Source organism: Antedon bifida, chromosome 5, assembly GCF_963402885.1.
Source record: "Antedon bifida chromosome 5, ecAntBifi1.1, whole genome shotgun sequence".
NCBI classification, from domain to species: Eukaryota; Metazoa; Echinodermata; class Crinoidea; order Comatulida; family Antedonidae; genus Antedon; species Antedon bifida.
This window is the reverse complement of record NC_136230.1, coordinates 12,476,572-12,503,494: the sequence shown is the minus strand read 5'-3', so window position 1 is coordinate 12,503,494 and position 26,923 is coordinate 12,476,572. Positions and strand designations below refer to the sequence as shown.

General features: G+C 32.4%; 2 protein-coding genes across 2 annotated transcripts in view; both read left to right on the top strand.

Annotated features, from left to right (window-relative positions):
• LOC144842676 (uncharacterized) overlaps window positions 1-26,923 on the top strand; it is a 158,255-nt gene that overhangs the window by 108,532 nt on the left and 22,800 nt on the right. The gene's annotated exons all lie outside the window — the stretch shown is intronic.
• On the top strand, window positions 1,929-6,741 carry LOC144842347 (uncharacterized). The gene is made up of 11 exons (XM_078698780.1): window positions 1,929-2,840; window positions 2,963-3,102; window positions 3,311-3,520; window positions 3,734-3,985; window positions 4,175-4,251; window positions 4,358-4,554; window positions 4,792-4,918; window positions 5,201-5,412; window positions 5,515-5,658; window positions 5,966-6,173; window positions 6,395-6,741. Exons 1-11 carry the CDS (start codon window positions 2,772-2,774, stop codon window positions 6,739-6,741), a joined length of 1,983 nt encoding a protein of 660 aa, XP_078554906.1. The 5' UTR covers window positions 1,929-2,771.

Here is a 26,923-nt window from a genome sequence, read left to right as displayed (position 1 = left end):
GACCATGGAGACAAATGCTTGGCGTGCTACTTGTTCAGTCAACAATCAAGACCTGGTCGAAGGCTGAAGAAATACAAGAGTAGAGAGTGTCACAATTAATAATGGATGGGTATCAGAAAACATCAGAATGGAAAGAGGCATTCGGCAAGGGTGTCCGCTGTCGGCACTTTTATTTATACTTGTGGTCGAAATAATGGCTTCTAATATAAGAAATAGTAATATTTACAAGGGAATTAAATTACCAAATGTAAATGTCGAAGCTAGAATAAGTCAGTTAGCTGATGACACAATACTTTATGTTGGTAATGAAAAGAGTCTTCATACAGCGGTTAAAACTGTGGAAGAATTTTGTGAAATGTCAGGCTTGAAATTAAACAAACATAAATCAAAAGCTATGTGGATGGGTAAATGGAAAAATAGAAGTGATAAACCACTTGATTTATGTTGGGAAAAAAAGCCGATAAAGATATTAGGAATATATGTGGGATATGATTACAAGACTTGTGAAACTAAAAATTGGAGTGATAAACTGGTTGATTTTGAAAAGATTTTGAAATTATGGAGTTCTAGAAATTTAACACTTTATGGGAAAGTAATTATATTGAAGTCACTTGCACTAGCAAAACTTACATACAATGCAAATATTATTACTGTACCAAAGTATGTTTATGACATAGTTAACAAACAAAGTTATACATTTTTATGGAGTAAAAAATCTGAAAAAATAAAAAGGAAAACCTTAATTGGAAACCTAAACGAAGGTGGAATTAAAATGCCAGATTTTAAATTACATACAAAAGCACTTAATGTCACATGGCTAAAAAGGTTGTTACATGAAGATGAAGCAAAATGGAAATTAATTCCAAAATTTTATATTAATAATTTATGTTCAGAAAATATTCTTTTTAACATGACAGATGAAAACCACTTTATACATAAAATGCCTATGTTTTATGAGAGTATGTTGAAAGCATGCATAAAGTATAATAATTGCTGTAAAAGAAGTGTAGACACATATGATGATATAATGAATGAACAGTTGTGGGGTAATAAGTTAATACAACTTAAAAACCAATCACTATGTTATAAACATTGGATTGAATGTGGCATTATTTTAGTGAAGGATATTATAAAAGAAAATAGATTCATAACTTCAAAAGAATTGTTGGTAAAATTAAAGTATAAAGCAAACTGGTTAAATGAATACATGTGCTTATTAAAAGCGATACCAATACAATGGAAAACTATAATCAAATACGAGGAAAATTGTTATTATAATATAACAGAAAATGTCATTAAGAATAGATATAAGGACATCACAACAAAGAGTATTTATCTCTGTTTTGTGGAGGAAATGTTTGTCCCTCCGGTTTGTCAAGGAAAATGGGAAAAATATTTTCATAATTTGAATATTGATTGGAAGTCATGTTGGTTATCTAAAGTCTGTAAAATGAAAGATAAAAAATTAATACACTTTAATTACAAACTGTTAAATAGAATTTTAGCAACAAACAAAAGGTTGTTTATCTGGAAACTAAAAGATACTAATATATGTGGTAGATGTGGAGAGGTACAAGATGAGGAGCATATGTTTTTTACTTGTAAATTTATTCAAGGTTTTTGGACAAAAATAGAGATTGTTTTAAAAGGTACCAATCATACAAACATGTCTTTTCAAAATCTGGTAATTGGAACAAGAAATATTCTTACTGATTTTATATATACATTTGCTGCTTTCACGGTTTATAAACAAAAGATACTTGCTGATGTTACAAATAAAAGTTATTTTAATTTATGGAAATCTTTTAAACAAGGAATTCTATTCAGAATGGAATGTGATATAGTGTATAAAAGAGAGGAAAGCATAAAAAAATGGGAAAAAGTAAAAAATATTATTTTAGCAATTTAAAAATGTTGTTAAACAATAACAGGCTAAAAACACGAGAAAATATTATTACGACACAATACTTAGTATTCTAGTATGGTTTCTACCTTACTAGTTTTATTTACGGGTGCTATATGAGTTACAGTATATTTTATTTTGTGATGTTGTAATGGCAATTGTGAACCTATATTATGTGATGTATATTTTTATATAACTTTTGTCTATTTTTTAAATGCTTTAACTTTTTATACATGTAAAATAGTAAAAATAAGAAAAACAAAAAAAACAACTTTAAGCTGCAGAGATAGTTTTCTACTGAAACAAAATTGATATAGATTATTGTAACAATTGTAAAGAATGAAATAAAAGTGAGTGAATCTCACAAAAGACAAAAAAAAAGAAGAAATACAAGTTCCCCGAAAACAGAAGCAATACTACTGGCAGTTTTATTCCCACCCATGAGCACTTGCTACTAAACCCTCAATTTGAAATTGTTGAAAATGATGATAATCAAGTGTATGAATGTCAGATCTGTAATAATTTGTTGTCAATTGACAGCCAGCAGACACCTTGTCAACATTTTTTTTGTACATTTTGCATAAAAAAATTGTTTAAGGCAGTAGGACGAGAATCAATTGATTGTTATAACTGTAGCAAAATTGTCAATGACAAAGATCTCAAACCAGTTCCACTTATTGTAGAACAATCGCTTAAACGAGTCCCTTTGCAATGCAAACAATGTAAAGTACAATTAGTGTGGTCAGAAACCCCTAATCATGTTTGCAAAACGTTTAAAGAACAGGCATTCACCAAAATTATAAGTGCAGTTGAAGAAATTACATGTACTGCCCAAACAAATGAGGTTTGGCCAAAAGAATTGAAAAGCATGGCACACAACATAGTACGGAAAGACCTTATGAATAACAAGAAAGTGTCACTTATGACTCGAGGACGGGTGAGTTTTTTAACCCATTACAATTAATTTAAATTTATCATAATGTAGGCCTACACTCTTGATCCACTCATATACATTATTATTTGATAAATCATACAAATATTTTATTTTATCAAATTCAGCCAATAAACATTGTTAAACAATCGGAGTGCACAACAACTGTTAGTGTTACCAGTACTGAAGAGAAAATGGACCCACAAAGATGTTTGGCAATCATGAATGCCTGCCGCATAAATTGGAGCCAGCAACGAGCACTGCGGAGGTAATTTATTTTATTATTGCTTTTCGTGTCGGGTATGTGGACCTCTGTCGGGCCACACAGCCCCTCCGTCCAGCAAATCCTGGTGCCACCACTGTTTACTATTATTCAGTCAACAGTTTACTTTTTTTAAATTGAATTTAGAATTCAATTGACTATAAAAACTATAATTAATCAGTACTGTATATACATTTTTTGTTTTTAAATATAGATTTTGCCCAGGAGTTTTGGCTTCTGAAAGGCAAATGCGCATTTGCCAAGAACAGATTATTGGTGATCACATAGTAGATTCTATGGAATACATGTTTGTCAAACAAGATGGAGCCACATCTATAGGAGGTCTTGTTTTGGAGGAGGTTGCAGTAGTCCGACTAACCAAAATCAAAGAACTAATCTATGACTACCTAAACAAATATGATATGTATGTAACATTTTTTGTTATTTTTAAACAAACCTATTTCATACATCAGTACTGTATTATTGGCACATATTATATATACTATAATAGAGGGCATGTGGTATAAATATAAGAATAAAATAATTACACATCTAGTCAGGGAAGAGTTAAATTACATTTAATATTTTAACAAAATAATCAAGTACCAAAAATTAACAAGCAATTTTAATTTTGTAGGTCTGATGAATTGAACTTCTTCAAAGATGGAGACATATTTCTCAAGTTTGGAGGAGACAAGGGTGGTGATACCACTAAATTTGAAGTTCAAATTTGCAGTTTACCTAAACCCAATGCACTGCACAATATTATTGTCATTTTAGCATTCCAAGCACCAGATTTTATAGTTAATGTCGAAAAAGGCTTGAAACTGGTTCTTGATGAAGTCATGGATTTAGATGGAAAACAGTGGACCTCACCAAAGACCAAAAAGTAATATTAAATACAGTAGTATAATATTGGAATGAGTAACACTGACTTAAGTATAGCAGAGCTACATAATTATAATATGCAACTTAATTTGAAAATTTTACATAATTTGTATATCTTTAATTATGATTAATGTAATTAATTACACTAGAATTCATGGTAATTGAATGAAAATAACTTCTCATTTTACAGAACTCACAATATCCGCCTATTCTTTTTTGGGGATTATGATTTTTTGTCAAAGGTATATGGACTTGTTGGCCCAAATGGTAAGTACAATTTCCAGTTTCATTTAGCTCTCATTGTTTGGAATTGGTACACAAAACTGAAGTACTATATATATTATGTAGATTTAAAAATTGATTTTTTTAAAAGGAAAGTACAGTTGCATCTATTGTTTTTGCAATCAAGATGACATTAGAACCAACAATGTTCCTCAAGCCTGTAGATGTCTGAAGACCTACAATCGTGACTACAAGTCTTTTGTAGACCATGGAAGTGACAAAAAAAAAAGCAAAACAATATCGCACAGCGTTGTTAGGCCATACCTGGTAGACATCGAATTAAACAGGGTAGGTAAATAATCAGAACAGCACAGGTCCCCAGTGTTTATGTTAGGTTAAATTCAAAATTAATTAAAATCTCAATTTAGAAAGTTTAATACACACTCCAAACAATGAAATGTGTGTTTGTACTTCCATATTAAATAACAATGTTAGTATAAAATAACTGTCAAAACAAACAATTGTTACAGTAATTTATAAATATACCTCTTTATTAAATATTTCCCCAATCAACTATTTTTCCAGGTGTCAATACCAGCATTACACATTTCTCTTGGGTTGTTTAAGAAACTCTATGATATGCTGGAAAAAGACGTGCACAATCTTGATGTTATAATTTTTAACATGCGACAGGATGGTGAAATCTTGACTGGTAACTTCAAATGTTGTTTCAACTTTACATTGACATTAAATAAACTCAATTGGTCAAGTTGCTTTTTAAATATAAATTGTCCCTTTGAGCATAGAATTTAGTGAATTTCGAAATTGTTTATCCTGCTGTTTTTATGCATAATAAACAAACCTTTGGCTGAAACTTATTTTTCTATGAATTATCCATATATTATCATTAACATTTTTTAAATATACTAATTTTGATGCTCATTTTTTATGCAGATTGAAATTTATTTGATTGACCAATATTGTTTAATCTCAGGTGATCATCTAGCAGACTTCGAGAAAAGCATATCAGAAGCTGCAGCGCATCGAAATGCTACAATGATTAAAATCCAGTCTTTAGAAGAGAATCTTGAGGATTTAAGAAACGAGCTCTCAGTGTCACTTGTGACAAAACAGCATAACAAGATTGCAGAGATTGCAGAGACTGGCCACAGAATAAATCTGAAAGAACAAGAGGTCAAAGACTTGGTCAGTACTACAGTATACACCTTTAAAATTTAAAATTATGTCTAAAACATACAATACTAAATAGAAAAATTAATGCTATATTTCTTTTATAAATTTTTATAGCGAAGTACTATGAACCAAGAGATAAAATTTGGAACTGGACCTCTATGTACAAAAATAGACGAGGTGTTGAGGAAAAATAAAATTCCTCGACAGCAGTACCACGGAAAAAGTTTTGTGGGAAACCATGTATACAGAGCATGCAAAGTGAGTAACTAATAAAAAAAATCAATAAAAAAGGATACTTGTTTTTTTTATAAAATTTACTTTTCTAACATTGTAGTAATATATTGTTAGAAGGTTTGCACGGCAAAATCAAATGAAAGTGTCCCGCAAACTTAAATCAACATTAATGTAGTAAATACCCATTGTATTGATGCTATTCTAAAATTTCTAAAATGTGAAGTTTGTTAATTTTTACACAGCAAAATAAGTAATAAAATTAAGAATTATTTGCGATTGACTCTCGCCATACTGTAAATGTTTTATTTTAAACTATTCATTTTATTTTTAGTTCAACATCATAGAAAAGCTCATGGATGGTGTCTCAATGACTTTAAAGCAACAGATGCATTACTGTCCTACAAACTGTAAACAACTGCTTGAAACAAAATTGCACAAGATACAGGAATCATTTACACCTGTATTCAAAACCTTTACAAATGTCCATGAATGCATAAACCATACTAGGCGCATCACTGATTCAGAAATAGATCAATATGGTAAGCAAAAACTGATGACCAAATTATGTGAATTTTGTCTGGTTTTATCTATTCTTAATGTGTGATTAATTTCTTCAAACATCTGTATAATTTAAATTCTCATTATAAACTTTCTTGTTACATTAACATTTAATTCATGATTTTTGGTCATTTCAAAAGACAATACATATTCTTTCAAATATAATGTTAAAATTTAAAAAACAATTTTTTTCACAAAACAGAAACCTACATAAAACTGTTCTCCAAAGAATACAGGCGCATCGCTCCAAATGTGATTCAACCAAAATTGCACATGTTGGAGCACCACACAATACCGTTCATGAGAGAATGGAGAGTAGGAGTGGGACTCTTAGCTGAGCAAGGCGGCGAATTAATCCACTCGGAATTTAATCGCCGGAAAAGGGCGGTATATGGATTAAAGAGCAACCTTGACCAGCTTATGTCAATCATGAAGTCACATCTGACTTTTATTTCACCTGAGATCCAGCATGGCCCAAGTGCAGAAAAGTTGAGGAATAGTTTGCTATTTCCCACTCAGTTAATTGAAATATTAACAAATGGTATATGAATGGTATATGAATTGTAATTGAATTGAAATTTTTGGAAGTTATTTTATTTTAATTTGGTTTAAATATATTAATTAATTGATAACGGAAATTGATGTTATTTACTGATTCAGATTTTGATTGCATATCAAAATAATAATAATAAATATACAATACAAATATGATAGAAATATACATTTGTTATAATTAATTGTTACAGTATTGTATATTATGTACAGTATACTGTATGAATGGTAGTGTTTTTTTTGGTTATTGCTAAAACAATGATTTTGTAAATATTTAACAAATGGTACTGTATATGAATTGTAATTGAATTGAATTTTTTGGAAGTTATTCTATTTTAATTTGGTTTATATATTATTGATTGATAACGGAAATTGCATATCAAAATAATATATACAAATATGAAAGAAATATGCATTTATAATTAAATATCTAATGTCACAGTACTCTATAGCTTCTTTCTATTAATATATTACAGATCTTTGACTAAGACATGCTAGGTAGGCTGCTAGGCATTTAACCTGCTGATAATGTAGCCTAGCCTATATATAGTATAGGCCTAGATAGGCCTGTAGCCTGGCCTACTCTGTACTCCCCTCCCAATATGAATGAATATTAAAATAGCTTAGGCCTAGGCTAGGCCTAATTTTTAATTAGGACCAGGAACAAGTAATTAATCAGCTTTATAACAGGTCAACTGTCACTCAGGCCCCCGAATAGACATGTTTACGTGTTAAAAATAAACAGCCATTAGTCTTACACAGCTGGTTTTAACCACCCAAGGAGGCCTGGGCATAGCCTATTATAAGCTAGCATAGGAAAAAATCCAGCCAGGCTATATGAATACGAACCTTGTTAAAACATTCAAGGATAACTAAAGTATCCAACTAAATCAAAGAATTCAACAGAAAAAATTATTTTTAAACTGATATGGAAAACAACATTTATACCTACTTTTTAAAAGTATCACTTGAGAAAAAAACTGGCATTGGGTGTACAATTTTGGGTAACTTTCAGTTACATTACCGCTTAAAATCCACGTGATAAAACGACGACAACATGTTTTTCACCTTCATCCAGGGTTGTTCTAATGAATATTCATTATTTTTCTGGCTTTCGCAGTCTTTATTTGTTTTTATTGGCTATTAAAAAACATTCATTTTATGCTTGATTGCTTCCGGGTTCCTCGTGTGGTTTGTATACAATATGTTTTCGGAATCGCTACTCCATAAAACGCTATGAAACGTTGGGGGCGCTACACTTAATTTATATTTCTGGAACAGCTGTGGGGGTGATAAAAAAAAATCTCTGTTTTACCCTCTTTTTTTCTATTACGAATCTCGGGTTCATTCATCGTATAACCAAATTCGTGAATGAGGGAACCGGTCGTTCCACTGTGGTGTCGTTTGTCGATTTTTTATCTTTATTAATGTTAGTATTGCTACCCATATCGATTGTTATTATTGTTGTTGTTTTATACTATTAATAAGAGGCCCTTAGTGGCCACTTGCACCTCAAAATGTGGACTGGAAAAAAAATAAGGCTGGTGTAATTTCTTACAAAGGCAAAAAAAAAATGATACTGATAGCAGTAATGATAACAACCTAAAATAATAATACTAATTATTAATCATTATTGAATACGCCCAAGACGTATTCATAATTCAGTTTGTACATAATATCTTAGACATAATATAAAATTACTAGAGGGCGCTATTTAGTTTTAAACGAACTGAACAATAGAATATCCCAAAAGCCGATTAGAGTTTCTTTAATTAGTGTTTCGATAATTTCTTTTCGTTTGTACGGTAATATGTAGTACATTTACTTTAAGCATAGTTTACTTTATCCACTTGAACTGTTTGCAGGCTTCTTAATACATTTTAAAGAATAAATAAGCGATTTTAAAGGCCGGACCTGTTTTTGCGGATGTTTCAACGCCAAATCGATCCGACCGGACCAGTTTTGGCGCTTGATTACAACCAAAATCGATCCGACCGGACCAATTTTGGCGTGACATCCAAACTATGTAATATCGATCGATAGAGAACACAGCGCATTACAATAAATAAAACAATAAACCGTAATTAAGAACGAAATTCAAGTAACCCGAGAAAAATTTAAGTTAAACTCTGTTGAACATGTTTATTGTTTATCATGTCATGTCAACATTCAAAATGTACTACATTATATGATTAAGTACGTATTTTATGACTTCACATGCTTTTTCGTGTCAAATAAAACGCTCTTAATTACATATGTCACCTACTATTATGTGCACAAATACACTAGTTTGGTTTGCAGTACATCATGTGTTTACCAATACACTAATATGGTTACATTTTCAACTCATTACAGTATTGTTTCTATCAAAGCAGGTGAAACACTCGACATTTTATAACACAAAATGTAAATCACCTATCTGGAATTGACATTGTAAATAAATCACTGAGATCTTAGATGGCAAGACAATTTATTATTACTAAGGCTATCAAAAAGGCCCATGCTCAACGTTTTGACTTTTATGCATAGACTTAAACATCCCATTATGCCTACGTCTTTGAAAGTATTCTCACTTTTATCTTTGTTGCATGGTTTACCGGGAATTTATTTTTTTATTAATTTGATTGATTAGAGGTCACTTTAATAAAAAAACACATTTCATTTTGCAAGACCCAACCCATATGCACTATTTTTTAAGTTCAAGGAAGCGGTCCAACACCCCTCATACAAATAGATTCCGTAATAGTTTTTACCATTTAGAGAACTGCATGTTAGGGAATGTCTTTTTTTAATGGTAATTTTTCTATTTGTGTATTGTATTGTGTGATGTAGCCTACAGAGCAACACTATTTTATAAAAATGGTACACTACATAGATATGATCGAGGTATCCATTTGATTTGTTAAAACATTTTTTTAAACATATCCCCTCACAGTAACGCCAAAATGAAACCAATAGTTAAGAATTTAGCAAAAATATATTACCTGAACACATTTTGGAGCCTGGATACATTTTTAGTCGTAGTTCAAACGCAAACACCACTTTATCATAATATTATATATATGATTTGGGGCTGTTTTAACTTTAAAAGTTCCATATGACAGTGCGTATATCAATGTCTCCAACAAAAAATCTTAAAGGTTGAAGTTTTCAACCGTCGCAAAATTACACTAACCGTATTGAACTACAGTATTCTATTACCCAATCAATGCACTGTATCTATAGGTTCTTTGATAATTGTAGCAAAATAACTGGCTGCAGAACTAGTGGCACATTTTATATTAAGGACCACAATTTCTTACCGAATTTGCAACGTATAAATGCTACGTGTAAAAGTACCGTACTATATAAAAAAATAGTATACAAGCAAGACAAATGCATGCATATACAATACATTATCTTAAAGAAAACATCAAATGGTTAATAATCTTTATTTAAGTTCAAGCTCAGGTACAGGCATGAATTTTAAATATAATATCTGGTTAATTGTGCATAAATCAAATATTTGAAATAGAAATCAAGGATTTCCCTTAAAATGGTCAAATACAACATTTTGTAAAATTCTACTATAAAGAGTTTTTTTCATCACCATATCTGGTGACTTCCTAGAAGGTGAAACAAGATGGTGGATAAGTTTTGCGATAGCATGAAAATAAAACTCTGAAGTTGAAAAAAAATACTATAAACGTAAAATTCAAGCTAACCCTCTAAATAATCTCAAGTATCAACTGAATCCCCGCTTTTCATAATTTTTGAATTGTCAACTAAACCTAACCCTCTAAATAATCTCAACTATCAACTGAACCAAACCCTCTTAATAATCTCTTAACTATCAACTGAACCAAACCCTTTAAAAAACATCACTCCAGATGTAAACCGCCAAGATATAACCACCTTCATGTAGATCGCCTAATGTGTATACCCTAAAACAAAACTTGTCAACTATTCAATGTGTATTAAGTGTATCTAATTCTGTAGTTATTAATTGTAGCATTGTGTAATTGTTATATTAGTATTTGGCTTTAACTGTGACTACATTCAGACATGGTATGGTATAGTTGAAATATAGCTACTATAGCAGCTGTAGCTGAGGTTTCATGCAAGTGACCAATATGTCACAGTAAGACAGCTATTCCAAGGCTATTTTCAGCCTGTTTGTTATAGCTGGTGTAAAGCACAGTTATTTGTTTTCCATTTATGGTTATATGGTGTATAGTAATTGCACAGCTGTTTATTGCTATATCAAGTATAGCAATTACACAGCTATTTATTTGCTATGGCTAAATCAAGTACAGCAATTTCAAGCATTTGTTATTTTATGGCTATATGAAGTATAACAATTGCACAGCTATTTGTGTGCTATTTATGGCTATATGAAGTATAGCAATTGCACAGCTATTTGTGTGCTATTTATGGCTATATCAAGTATAGCAATTACACAGCTATTTGTGTGCTATTTATGGATATATCAAGTATAGCAATTACACAGCTATGTGTTTGCTATATCAAGTACAGTATAGCAATTGCAAAGTTTTATTTGCTATTTATGCTATATCAAGTACAGTATAGCAATTGCAAAGTTTTATTTGCTATATTATGCTATATCAAGTATAGCAATTGCACAGCTATTTCCTTGCTATCTATGTTTATGCTATTTGGCTATAGTTTGCTATTTATTGATATGACCAATCCTGCGACTTAGTGTCAATGCAAGAACAAGGCTGTCAAACTTTGCCCAGCTAGGTAATTGGTGGTATTATCAAATCACACAATGGTAAAGGATATGCCATTTTTTGTGTGGACAAATTTTACATGACTTGCATTAAATAAATATACAATAAAACATAGACATGAATATCTATTGTTATACAATTGTTACCAATATTTACATTTATAATGGCCTTTTTTCATGAAATTATATCATCTTTGTAGGAAAATTGAATCTAACCCAATTTTCAAATAGCAAAATTTACAGTAGCTAGGGAGTTTGTTTTCTATCCAATTTGACCAGAACCAAAACACAATGATATTATTACATTTTGTGATAATTGTCCAGTATAGCAAATGTTGAAATGACAGCGAATGTTTATAAAAGGCTACTGGAAAGAAATGGATATAATTTGAGCAAAGATAGAAGGCTCATCCTAGTCAGGCTTAGCCTAGCCAAGGCCAGTGCATGTTTAGCATCAGCAGTATATATTTGATTATTGGCTCCCATCTTTAATAATTTTGGTCAAACGATAATAAGTTTAAGCTGATGCAAATTAAAGGATATCTTCTTTTTGCTAAATAAACCAGCCTACTCCCAATGAGTATGAATGACATTTATCTAGAAATAGGGATGCTGTTGAGGTCCATAGAATTCTAATTACATCTGATTTAAAACAGGATGATAAATAATCCAGGGCATCTTTCGTGATGAATATGGGGTTACCCCAGTGTTCTGGTTCAAATTCAGCCCTGTTACTTTTACAGCAGTTATCGAAGCATGCCGTTTGTCAGATGCTATTGCAACCAATACCAGTATAGCTTCTTTTAAACTGCAAGATAAGTTGGAACTTAAATGTATTGTTAATTATGCTTCACGTATACAGTTGACATTTGATTTAGAAGATGTGAAATCTACACTATTTCCATGCACATAAGCTTTTAAAATTTGTTTGAAAATCATAAATAATACTAAAACACCTAAATAATAAAATATAATTATCTGGAACGCCAACAAACATTGTGCACAGCCATAAGACAGTAGTTTCGTCGTCTCGGTAGCGCTACATTAGCTGCTCTCCGGACTTAAGTTTCCTGTTGTATTTGTGATGTTTTTTAGTCATTGAATTGATGTCTATCTTGTATGTGTTTTTGATATCCCTTTCGTGTGTTTTGCTGGATTACCTTACTGTTTTTTCTGATGTTATTTGTTGCCAAACCTCAGTTTCCTACAAGGTACGAAAGGAGGGGCTCGGGTAAAAATGAGGAAAAGTGGTAATAAGAGCCCACTCCCCTCCATCATTCTTGCAAACGTTAGATCGCTACCAAATAAAATTGATGAAATTAGAAACAGAAACATTAAGTGTGAATATAATGTGAAATCGCGAGTGCCACTAGGAGCATCTGATCATAATACAATGTGTATGCTGCCGAAATACAGACAACGTTTTAAAAGCAATTCAAGCCAATCACAATTGAATACCGCGCCTGGACGGAAGATGCAGTGGATACATTACACGGTTGCTTCGAATGTACGGACTGGTGGTCAGTGGTCGACAATAATAATATCGACACTAATGCTACTGCTGTAAATGAGTACATTAAATATTGTGTTGGAAATGTGATACAAGAAAGTGTACGCAAATAACAAACCATGGATGTCGAGAAACATAAGACTGCTATTAATTGAGAAACAACGGGCTTTTGCAGATAACAAAGTAGTCTTGTTAAACTGAAACAAACAGAAATCAACAAGTTAATCAAATCCGGTAAATCTGAAGATGGTAGAACTCTTGAAAATAAATTTAAGAACTGTGATAGCCGCGGAGCATGGAAGGCAATGTGAACAATGTCTGGTTTTAACTGTAAAGAAAGTAATGATAATAGTAATACTAACAATTTTAATTTTAAACTCGCAAATGACCTAAATGAATTTTACTGCCGATTTGATAAAATGATTTTAGCGATAACATAAGGTCATTAGAAAACGAAACCAATAAAAAATCCACTATTTTAAGTATTGATGAAACTTTAGTCGGGCAGGTGTTCCCAGGTGTTAAGGTGAACAAAGCTACGGGTCCTGACGGTATTAGCAATAAAGTGCTGAAGTTTTGTGGTCACCAACTCTCTCCAGTATTTACAACTTTTTTCAAACGTACTATTGATACTGGAGTTATCCCAACTATTTGGAAGACTTCAATAATAGCACCATTGCCTAAAACTAAACAAATTACTTCCTTAAACGATTACCGTCCCATAATTTTGAAACCAAATCCAATGAAATGTTTGGAAAGAATGATGCTTATAATGATTATGTCGAATGATGATATTGATAATGATGTTAATCAGTTTGCATTATAGTCAAAACAGAGGTGTAGATGATGCAGTAATGACTTTGATGTGCCAAGATCTTTCATCAGATCAACTTTTATTTCCAGTGCTTTCAATTGTATCCAGTCTCACTTACTTATCGATAAATTGTATAAATTAAATGTCAATACTAAAATGTTGTTATAGCTTATCAGTTACCTTAGGGAACGACCACAGTATGATAAGATAGAAGATGCGCAATCTAAAGTATGCAAAGTCAGCACAGGCGCCCCACAAGGCTGTGTATTATCCCCCATTTTATTTACACTCTATACTAGTGACTATGTATGTGAAGACCCTAAATGCTCCATCATCAAGTATGCAGATGATACTGTAATAACGGGTTTCATGTCAGACAAACTTAACGGTTACTTCGATGAAGTAAATAGATTTGCAAAATGGTGTGGCGATAATTTACTTAGATCTTAATATTAAGAAAACTAAAGAATTAATTATTGATTTCAGAATTAAAAAACCTCAAATTGAACCACTTATAATCGACGGAGCAGTTGTTGAAATATTGACAAATATAAATATTTAGGAACTATGATTGATAAGAAACTTACCTGGACAGACCAGGCTGCAACAACTGTTCGCAAAGAATTTCATTAGGAAACTCAAAAACTTTAGTGTAAATGAAGAAATACTTGTACTCTTCTACAAAGCCGTTATACAAAGTGTTTTAATGTTTAACTTAACTTGCTACTATGGTAACACGTATGAATACAATAAAAATCAATTTGAACGCATAGTTAAAAGAGCTAAGAAATGCATAAATGGAGATAATAATCTGCCTAGTGTTATGAAAATGTATGTTAATCGAATGGAACAGAAAAGAATTGCAATTATGAACGATGATACTCATCCACTCCGTACATCCTTCGTGTTTAATCGTACTGGGTGTAGACGAATAAAGAGTAATATCAAGGTTACGGACAGCACAGTATACCGACTGTCATTTGTCCCACAATGTATATTTAAATATAATGACGACAAACACAAATAATTGTATTTTCGAACACCTGGGAACACCAGATAGCATTTATCCTTATCTGTACATATTTTACAGTTCTGTGTATTTTACTTTGTCTTTTAACATTTTACTGATTTTATTCTATTTTTATATTAAGTTGCCATGAGAAAAACCAATCAAATTTTTCGTTGATGAACTATTTGACAATAACGTTATCTTGTATCTTGTTTAAATGTTATGCATACCACGGGAGCAGCGTAGTGCACATGTGGAACAACGTGAACTCGACGAACTATTTGCGTACCACCTGCAAGCGGGTTAAACGAAGAAAACGAGGCCAACGTGGTGGTACTAAGCGTAGAATACGTGTTGTTTTATTCGTGCTATGGACATATCGCTAATTTTCGTGATGCCAACTACATGATACGTAGGCCTAATGCCAATTTAATATATGTAAACACGATCTCTAAAGACAAGCATCTGGCGGATTTGGGTAAGAACACTTTTCATTTCGCTCCCAAAACCGTTGGTGGTCTACTTGTTTTTAGTCGCGTGCGCGCGACTCTACAGTGCATCATATCGGTCGTTTGGTCGGTCGGTCGGTAAACACAAACTTGTATATGACTTTGTCTTGATATAAGTTTCATCTAGCTAATTCCATTTTTCGATGTGGTTATGTTTTTCAAGGTGCGCAATCAAAAATTACGCGGTCTACGCACAATTTAACGAAATCACGTTTGTAATCATATCTTTACAAGCATGAATCACAATTAAATAAAATTTGGTACTCATAAATTTCAGGTTATTTTTCATCATATGGCAATACAATTACGTGCGTAGCGCATATAACGCATCCGTACGCGGGCTTAACATTTTCAACATTTTCAAATTTATTTTCGATGAAATTAGAGTACGTTTCAGGCAATTTTAAGCGTTTGAAAAATTGCAATGAGTGCGCAGATTTTTGCACGCGCACTGCACGTTAATACGCAATCTTTTTGCCCGATTTCTGTTTTACAACCTTTCTTTAATGTCATCATATTTGATTCACTTTACAACTCGAAATTACGTTATACGAGCACGTCAAAAGTGACAGGCTACGTCACGTCAATTAAAAAAAATATAAGCATCTGCTTCAAGAATGTTCCCCTTTTCTTTGTTAAATCAATTTTGTAATTATAAATGTTAATTTTGTTGTTTATTTATTTACTTTATTTACAAAGAAAATAAAAGAAATTGTCATTGTCATTGTCATAAATGTTATTAAACATTTTCCAAATTTGTAAACATGTTCAGCAATTCCGGTTGGTTGGTCGGTAAACACTAACTTGAGCACGCGACTGCAGCCATGTATATGGCCTTGTTTTACTTATAAACACTCGCGGCTCCGTACTCAACAAAATTGACGAATTAGAAGCCGTTATTAAGAATAACTGTATATCCCCTGTTGATATAGCTGTTGTAACATAAACATGGCAGTCGAATTCAATCTCGACAGATTTCTTATCAATTGATGGCTTCAATGTTTTCACTAAATTAAGAGAGGAAAAAACTGGTGACGGAGTTTCCGTCTACGTAAAGGACAATATCCCTGCATGCAACGCCGATTAAAGATGTTATTATTCACAATGTTCTTGAATGTTTGTGGCTGTATGCTCGTCCTTACCGACTCCCACGCAAGGTGTTTGCGATAGCTGTCTGTGCTGTTTATATACCTCCAAAATATTAACATCAGCAAGTGCTAGTTGACCACATAATTGTTACTGTTGATCAGTTACCCGGCAATTGGTTTCGTCATACTGGGCGATTTTAACAGAGTTGATATCAACCCAATTTTACGTGCTCACTCTATGAAACAAGTGTTCGTGACACCTACACGTGAACTTGCTATTTTGGACATTATTGTTACTAACATTAATAACGTTTATTGTAAACCAGTTGTTGGTGCACCAATTTGTAATAGTGACCATAATTATGTTTTTTGGGCCCCGAGCGGCCTTAAATTAAATGGTAGTATTAGGAAAAGTATTTTTAGACCTATGCCTAAGCATCGTATGTTTGTTTTTGGGAGGTGGATAAATGGCCAATCTTGGGTTGAAGTCCTAGAAGCTAAGTCACCCCAAGCTAAGGCTGATTTATGTTATCGTACAGTCAATAGCGCTATTAACACTCACTTTTCACAAAAAACTTCTAAAATGCATACTAATGACAAATCTTGGATGACCCCAGAAATTAAGATTCTCAATAAAAAGCGCCAAGTAGCCTTTTGCCAAAAAAAAACGTACCTGTGGCGCTTCCTTAGAAAAAAAATCATTTTCTCTATCAAATCAGCAAAAAATCCTTTTATCAAAAACGCCTTTCAAATTTAAATAAAGAATGATCCATCCAATTGGCATAAAGGAATCCAAATTATGAGCAATAAATTACAATTCCATCCCAACATTTCAGTCCCCGGAGTCCCCCAAAGTGACCACTTTGAAATTGCTAAGGCAATCAATCAGAGTTTTGCCTCAATCTCACATAATAGCCGCCCGATTGAACGCCATAAGCTACCAGCCTACCTTCCAACCTTACATCCCCCCAGATTCAAATCTGGGAAATGTTCACAGCCTTATTAATTAACGCCAGAAATACCCCAGGACCCGAGGTGACTTCCTGGAAAATTGATTAAAGAATTTGCATGCGAATTTAGTATCCCTGTTACTAGTATTCTTAATGCATCCCTTGCCCAAGGTTCCATTCCTCAAATGTGGAAATACGCCACTATTACCCCTATCCCTAAATTTAAATCTGCTATTGTTTCAAATCTTCGCCCTATATCCCTCACGTCGATTCTAGCAAAAGTCTGTGAGGAGTTTGTTTGTAAATGGTTCGGTAACAATATCTTCCACACCACAACCCCCCTCCCCCCGAATTGATCATCATCAATTTGTTGGAATTAAGGGATCTTCAACAACTCATTGTCTGGTTGAGATGTTGGATACCCTTTATAAAGGCTCTGACAAACGAAACACAGTCGGTACGTTAGTTGCGACTGACTTCACCAAGGCTTTTGATTCCGTCAATCATACGCTTGCAATCCAAAAGCTTCTTGATCTTGGTGTTCGAAGTGAAATATTGCCCTGGGCAGTTGACTTTCTTACCAACAGACGCCAAAGAGTTCGTTACCATTCCGAACTTTCTGAATGGGTAACGCTCTCTTGTGGCGTCCCTCATGGTACTAAGTTTGGACCAATTATTTGTAACGTTATAATTAACGATGCTGCCGTAATACGCCCAATCATCTAAATTTAAGTATGTTGACGATATTATCCTTGTTGAGGTCCGTCGTGCTAGCGATCCCACTTTTGTTGATTCTGACGTTTGTGATCTAGATAACTGGGCTAGTCACAACTTTCTCAAACTCAATCCATCAAAATGTAAAGCCTTGCAAGTTTGTTATAAAAAACAACTCTCTCGATCCTCCAAACTTAGTTATAGGTGGTAATTTGTGGTAAATCAATACATCGTATTGATTTCAGTACAATACTTTGTTGAGAGTGAATTATACTATAACATAATGTTTGTAATATTTCAGGATGGGGCGTCACCTTTATATGTGGCTGCACAAAACGGCCACACAGATGTTTGCACTATTTTGATCAAGGCTGGAGCTAATTTGGATCTTCAGGAAAATGTAAGTGTTACAAACATTAATACTAATATGTGCTATGTAATTCAGTGTGATTAAAACAAAGTGCTAATTTTACAATTTAAAGGACGTATCGGTAATAACATACCTAAATGAACCAACTCAGGTCTACTTTGTAGTGAGGATAACTGTATTGTCGAAAACTGCACCATGATTCGAAACAACGCTGCCCCATCAAGGTTAATCTTGACATTGAGAAGTCAGATCAACCAAAGATGGACTTGGATACCTCCAAGTCAAATCTCATCAAATTAATGATCCCGAAACTCAAGAAAGGACAAAAATAGAGTCGATTCCTGACAAACTGTCTTGGAAAAAAAACATCGCATATAATTATAATAACTATCTGTAAACTCCCTGTCGCACTTTGTAATAATCGTCAAATAACACTTTGTAATACCTGTCGCGCGCACTTGGTGAGAAAACTGTCCAAACCTTCGCATTTTCGCTAGATACAAAACCAATCAAGCAAAAATGTATACATATCATGAGTAGTTAAAAGGCAGACTATACTCCTAATTTTTTCCATTTTAGGATATGCATGCACATTATAATTTTCAAAAGCAATATATTTTTCTATTTCAATATTTCTTTTAACAATGACTTTAAATGTGTGGGTCCTCTGAAATGTTACAGTTGAATATACATCTTTTAGCTCTCAAAATTTGTACATTAAATGCATCGAAACTATGAAATTTTCCGATACCAAAACATATTTTAACATTGTTTAAAATTAAATCGTAGTTGATGTTTCTTTTAACAAAACCTTTAAAGGACTTTCAGAATGCATCATATCCACCAACAAATTGAATATTATACTATCAAGAAAAATATCACATACAATACATTGGATTTTTTGCGAAGAAAACATACACTATTAACTTGATTGGTTATTCGCACTTAATACTGTAAAAATATACATAATTCAGCACTATGAATAGTTTCTTTTGTCAGGTCATAGAGTATGTGCATATTTTAAGATGTTTGTTACACTGTGTGAGTTAACGCGGATATCCCGAACTAATCACGGTGATGATTGAGTTCAAATTTTAGTTTAATTCACCAATTTTTTGGGAAACTTTTAATCATTGTCCGTTGTATGTTTGCTTTCATACTTAATTAAATTCGTGTTTCATCCGTTTCTGGAACTGTTACGTTCTGGTACTCTGCATGTACTTTATCGCCATTGAGACCCGGGGTTCTTTGGCCCATGTTGCAAGCCGTTTAAAACGTTTTCCTTATGCCGAAACAGCTCACTGATGATTTTCATTATTGATGTTTGATTTAAAATAAATAATGTATTGATTATACCAATTAGGCCTACCGAATTTATTTGAATAAACGCCGTCTCCCCCATAACACATATTTGTAATATGCAACATCCACCCTCTAATAAACGCCTCCAACATATATTTATACACACAATATTGTATTATAACACAAACACAATTATATGTGTTGAATAATTCATTGACTGCTATATCTATTTATTTACCAAGTATTTTCATACCATTGTTTACTGTTATCACTTCTTGATAATATCAAATATGGTGTTGTACTTGTTCATATCTAGGGGAATTTTTTTTATTGTAAAACGTTACCAACAATGCCTTCCCGAATGAACGCCGCCACACCTAACACCCACCCACGACATCACAACAACATCATTGTTTGTATATTTCTCATTACATATATCTGACGATGAGCGTTCCTTTAATGTGTCTTGGTATTTTGTGATCATCATAAAAAGATTTTTAAAAATGTTTCAATTCGGTTTCAATAGTAATAGGATGGGATGCGCTAAAATGATACGTGGAAAGGCGCCGCAATACAACCATGAGAACATTCTAGTCATTTTACAGGACGTAGTATTCCAAATGGAATACGACGATTGCTGAATTAATTACGCTTTAATTGCACTAATTGCCAAAACATATAAAAAAAGTACTATTGTTCCTATAAAACTAAACCCTCATAAGATTAATTCTAAACAAATTAATACTAAAATTACAGACAATTGTTAATTACAATAAACACGCAATTCAAATTAAATTTAACTTTCATTTAAGACAAACTGTTCATATTCTTAAAAGAAATGAAATATATTGAGTCGAAAATAGATATCGGAAAAGGACAGTTACTAGAGTTCTAACAATTGTTAATACCTACTTTGCAGGGTGACGTAAATAGATTAGTGCATTTTTTTAAAAATCTGAATGACTGTGAATTGAGTATTTGCCCGATGGCGGCTAGTTTGATGGATGAGTATGCAGTGACAATTGCTATTTTTTTCTTTGTAACTTGTTTTTACATCTGACCGGCATTTTCGAAGTTCAACTCAGTCCCAAGAATGGTTCTAGTGACAAGAACACACTTTTTTTCATTGTTGTGTACCACTATTTTGGAAAATGTTTGAAGTGAAATATTTTCACATGTACACATGTACGGAAAGAGTACCTATTTAAGTATACAGAAAATATTGCAATCTGTGGGTATACTTAACAGAAAGAATTTCAACTAGAATGTTTACAGTTTCTCAGTAGCATGTTTTATCTAACCAAGTCAACAGAGAAAACAATATAATATAAATAAATTAATAAGTAGATAATTTAAATATACTGTAGTGTATAAGCATAAATAATTTTTTTGTGTGTTAATAACGAGGATTTCATTGCCGGTTTATGTGAGCTTGAAATAAACACTCGATTCTGCTACTGTCAATAGGTGGTGTCTGAAAAACTAAAGGTTAAATAAAAAAAAAGAAAGAACCACCATATTTTACACAATTGGTAACAGTTTATAAAGTATAAATGCTACAGTTATTAAGTGTTTAAACGTACTGTATCATCCATAAGAATATCATGCAAGCAAATACGTATGTAATGCATTAATATTAATAAACTTTGTTTAATTTAACAGTGTAGTATATATAAATTATATTATTTAATTGAATTAGTATTATACATGATCACAACTAATTGATTTTAGTGCAATATTAGATAGTGTGTTGTGAAGTGAAAAATACTATAACATAATGTTTGTAATATTTCAGGACGGAGATACACCTTTGTGTGCTGCAAGTATTGGCCACACAGATGTTTGTACTATTTTGATCAAGGCAGGTGCTAATTTGGATCTTACAAACAATGTAAGTTTTACAAACATTATTAAGGGGTGCTGTATAGTTCAGTGTGATTAAAACAATGGTTTAATTTTCAAATTTAAACCGGCTACCGGTATTATATAACACCTAAATAAATTCCTGTCATTTGATAGGATGAATGTGGTCACATGGCGTGCAATAGTACGCACTTTTAAACGATCGTTTAATGGTACTTTTTTCCGTGTACGAAAAAACAAATATTTTCGCGTTTGGAAAAATAATATATTGTTTTATACTATTGCTTTTGAAATGCAACATCGCCACTTATTTTCGCGGCGATTTTAATGCTATGATGACTAGTTTTTCTGGAGAGATATATGTACTAATTTAGATCAAAAAGGCATTTAAATTAGCTTTAGATCGTGTGTAAGATTTTTATTAATTAATGGGAACATCTCTACAAGATGTTGAATCGTTGGAAAAACCATAATTAGCCTAGATAAGTTCAAATTGTCTGTCAAAATTTTACCTTTCAGCCAAGCTAGTACTAGGCTTAGGTCTAGCTATAGGCCTGTTAGTATTAGGCTAGGCCTAGCCTAGGCGTTTTAGCCTTGCTAGGCCTAGGATTATTTGGTCGTTTGTTGACATAATTGAAGCTAAAGTGTGTTTATAAAATCCATATAAGTATAAAATTTAATATAATATATTATTATACTTCAAAACAATATGGTACAACATAACAACAATAGTTATTTTCATATCATATTTGTATAATAACAATCATGGCCTGTATAACATGTTCGATCTGTCGGCCTCAACAATAAAAACAGGAAACAACGCTTTTACATGCATAATTTATATTACAGAAATCAATCATGCAAATTGATTTTTATACGCCTCTTTTTTAAAAAAAAATTAAAATATTCCAATTTACGACCGACGCATTAACGTCAGAAGTCATCAGCAACATTATTTAAAGAAAAGCGTCCGCCGGTTGATCTGATAGTTTTGATAGAAACAGACATTAAGCTATACAGGGAAACCATCGCTAGTAACCCTTTGTTTGTATTTTTTAAATAGTATCCACGAATAGGCCTTTTGATACGATGAAGCCAAGTAAAGCGAGAAAAAAATAAATAAATAAATAACTAATATAAATATACTGTATAAACTTATCTTTTTTATTAACGATTTCATTGCCCGTTTATGTGAGCTTAGAATTAAAAGAAAATTTCGCGATTGCAGAGTGAGACTGAGAAACAAAATCGGCTAAACAGTTATTTGAAATAGGCATAATTAACCTCATACATTATAATTCAAATGCAAAAAACTCACAGTAAGTCTTCCTACAATTGTTTATTTAAGATTCCTGATAATCGGTATGTAATCAGTTGATTTGCGAAACAGTTTTTGTCAAATCCGAAATCACTATTATGTGTGACTGATGAGCTTTAATTGATTTAAATATTAGTATAGTTCAGACGTTAACGAAATGAGGTTATCCGTGTATTCTTTTTTCATTATGTACTTTTTATATTATAGTATTATTTGTTTTTACTATATAACTATCAGCCCGATAGATAACATATCTGATGACGCAATGTATATACATTTTACATATTATCGTAAACATAATCACGGGGAAGGTGTTGCTGTATCATGTACGTAAATAGCAGCATACTGAAAACAGCAGTTACATGAAGACATTGGTATATATACTAAGCAAGTACATTGTCATTTCCTCATGTAGAATATAGTTGTTTTATGATTGCGTTAGTGTCATAGGCGATTTAACCGTGCATATACCAGGGCACATTGCCATGCCCAAAAGCTAAGTAAAGTGGTTGACATACCTACTAGAGAAGAGGCTATACTTGACGTAATTATTACAAATCTGAAACAATAATACTTATAACTAGTGTCACTCTGACTATACAGTAACTGTTACTTCGTCATCAAAATATTTTTTTAAAGAAGACAAACAATAACAAGTGAATTCGCCGACCCATGACTCCTCTTGCCATTCAACAAATTGTTGAGTGGATTTACATCGCATCCTTTGGATGAGGTTTTCAATGTAACTAACATTGATTAGAAGGCAAGCATTATTATACTGATTAATTATTCCAATCAGTACAATTAAAGTAAGTAATAAACACATGATGAATTGGAAAATTAAATTATTATTATTATTATTATTGAGTTACTGATCCAGTGACATCGTTTAATACACAACCGTCTAATAAACGTCACGTGATATTCAATTTTGTCGATAGGTGGCGGTATAAATTACGCAATATTTCACTGCATGACGATTGGTGTGTACTGCATGACGATTGGTGTGTACTGCATGACAATTGGTGTGTACTGCATGACCATTGGTGTGTACTGCATGATGTTTGGTGTGTACTGCATGACGATTGGTGTGTACTGCATGATGTTTGGTGTGTACTGCATGACGATTGGTGTGTACTGCATGATAAATGTGAACGACGATTGGTGTGTACTGCATGATAAATGTGAACGACGATTGGTGTGTACTGCATGATAAATGTGAACGACGATTGGTGTGTACTGCATGACCATTGGTGTGTACTGCATGACGATTGGTGTGTACTGCATGACGATTGGTGTGTACTGCATGATAAATGTGAACGACGATTGGTGTGTACTGCATGACCATTGGTGTGTACTGCATGACCATTGGTGTGTACTGCATGACGATTGGTGTGTACTGCATGACCATTGTGAACTGAAGGCAGAGGAGGCGTTCCATACTCTATAACGCTGCGAATCAACTGTTAGTGTTACATTTTTTTAGAACAAAACGTAGCCATGTAGAAATCGTACGCGCAGTCTGATTGTTCTGTTGACATGTCTGCGTTGATGATTAATTGACAACAACAATATATTGCTAAACAATTCTGTTTTAATTTCATCACAATCGGACTACGAAAAGTTCACTTTCTTTCGACAGGTAATTTTAAGTAGTTGGTAATCTATATATAAATTTAAGTAAGGGCAACATTCGGTAAATCGCGCGTTATTTCTAGAATGTTTTACTCGATAGTATAAAGTTGTACTTTCGGAACTGATTTTAACCACCTGATGTAACCCTGTTCACTAATTGAATTGACTTCGATAATTAGTTATTTACAATTAAAACGAATTTAGGTTGAACGATTTGCCCCAAATAGGGGTGTTTTCCGATCGTGGTATAGGCTACACTGTCTAATGGATGTCCATTTTGAAAAATACCCGCATTTCCTCCTACGATAATTGTTTTTAATAGCTGAAAACCGTTCGAACAGCTCGAGTGCAGCATCATAATGTTGAAGACAGGCCGATTTTCTAACCCTAACCCTAAAAAATACTATTTTGACATATTTAATATACGTTTATACAAATGTATTGATTTGCGATGAATGGAACATTCCAATCTGAGAAGCTTCAAATTCCTCGGCAAATAGATGGCGCATTATTTCGACAAACGCTTAGTCAAGTGTTGTAAACAAAACAGTAAACTCTAATCAACAATAAGAGTGGCTTTCGGATAATTTTAGATCGACGACCGATACCTGAAGATTCATCAAACTGGGGTAGGCTTATAAGAACTAAACTAGGTTATTTTTCCGGCTATAGCTCACGTTTTTGGTCACCATCCAACCAGCAAATTAGGCCTGCTGATGTGTGCATGGTTACATAAACAAGAATAGAAAAACAAAAAACCAAGTCTTGATATTATTTTTTTGCTCACAAAAGTGAATTCAGAACATCAATCATATATTTCTGAATAAAACTGAAAAAATGAATTATTTGTTTAAATATATTGCTTAAAAATTCCTTAAAAAAGTTATAAATACTGGGATTTACTTTTATACGGCATCTGAATGTATACATACACCTTAAAATCTGTATACCTTATCGAAAATGAATACAGTGTTTAAATAGCGAATAATACTAGGCCTTAATTGTAGTTTCATTCCATAACATAGTTTCATTTCATAAAAACCTTTACAATAGTAACAAAACATTATCATATAACCATCACTTTTTCAATAATATTTCTCTGCTCGAATGCTGGATTGTACGAAAGCACATTAATGCCATTTTATGTTTTTCGAACGTAATCCGTTCTAACAAATTAGTAATTCGTTTGAAAGGATTAATAATCTGTTCAAACGAATTAGTAATCCGTTCAAACGAATTGAAACATATACAACAAGTGCCATTTAAAGTATATGTTTAAACAGATTAATAATCTGTTCAAACGGATTAGTAATCTGTTTTAATGAATTACTAATTCGTTCAAACGAATTACTAATTCGTTTAAATAGATTAGTAACCTGTTTAAACAAATTAAACAAATTACTAATTTGTTTAAACGGATTACTAATTCGTTTGAACGAATTAGTAATTCGTTTGAACAAATTAGTAATCCGTTTAAACAAATTACTATATCCGTTTGAACGGATTCCTAATTCGTTTGAACAGACTATTTATCTGTTTAAACAAATTAGTAATTCGTTTGAACGGATTAGTAATCCGTTCAAACGAATTACAACATATACTATAAATATCACTTGTTGTATATGTTGCAATTCGTTTGAACGGATTACTAATTCGTTTGAACAGATTATTAATCCGTTCAAACAAATTATTAATTCGTTAGAACGGATTACGTTCGAAAAACATATACTTAAAATGGCATTAATGGGCTTTCGTAGGATTGTCATGAGTTTTTTATATTAAATATTGTTATAATGTGTCCTATTAATAATGTATTGTTTGTTTAAGGTCTTTTACCAAACTGACTTTTAATGTGAAATCGAGTTAAATGTATTCAGAGTGAGATCTGACAATGTAAATTATCTTAATTAAAATAATTTACATTAAAAACTTTCAATAGTATTTATATTATATTTTATTAATGTTAATTGCTGTTCAAACACAAATGCACAGATACAAACACAGTCTGCCAAATCATGGAGATATAATTAAGCTCAATGAGACTAAAAACTGTTAACTTATGATGTACACAGCCTATTTAATACTTTGTTGAAATGCCATTATTTTATCATTTCAATCATTGATTTATTTAGAGAAATTTATAAAACTTCATCAGACGTTTTAGAATGGTCATATCAGTTGTATTTTGATTATTTATACTACTATATAACACTATATTTTCTCATTTTTTAGTAAAATAGTACCAACATGTATAGATAGTATTGTAGCAATATAACACCATGTTTGCATAGGAAAAAACTTAAGTCTTGATATTATTTTTTTGCTCACAAAAGTGAATTCAGAACATCAATCATATATTTCTGAA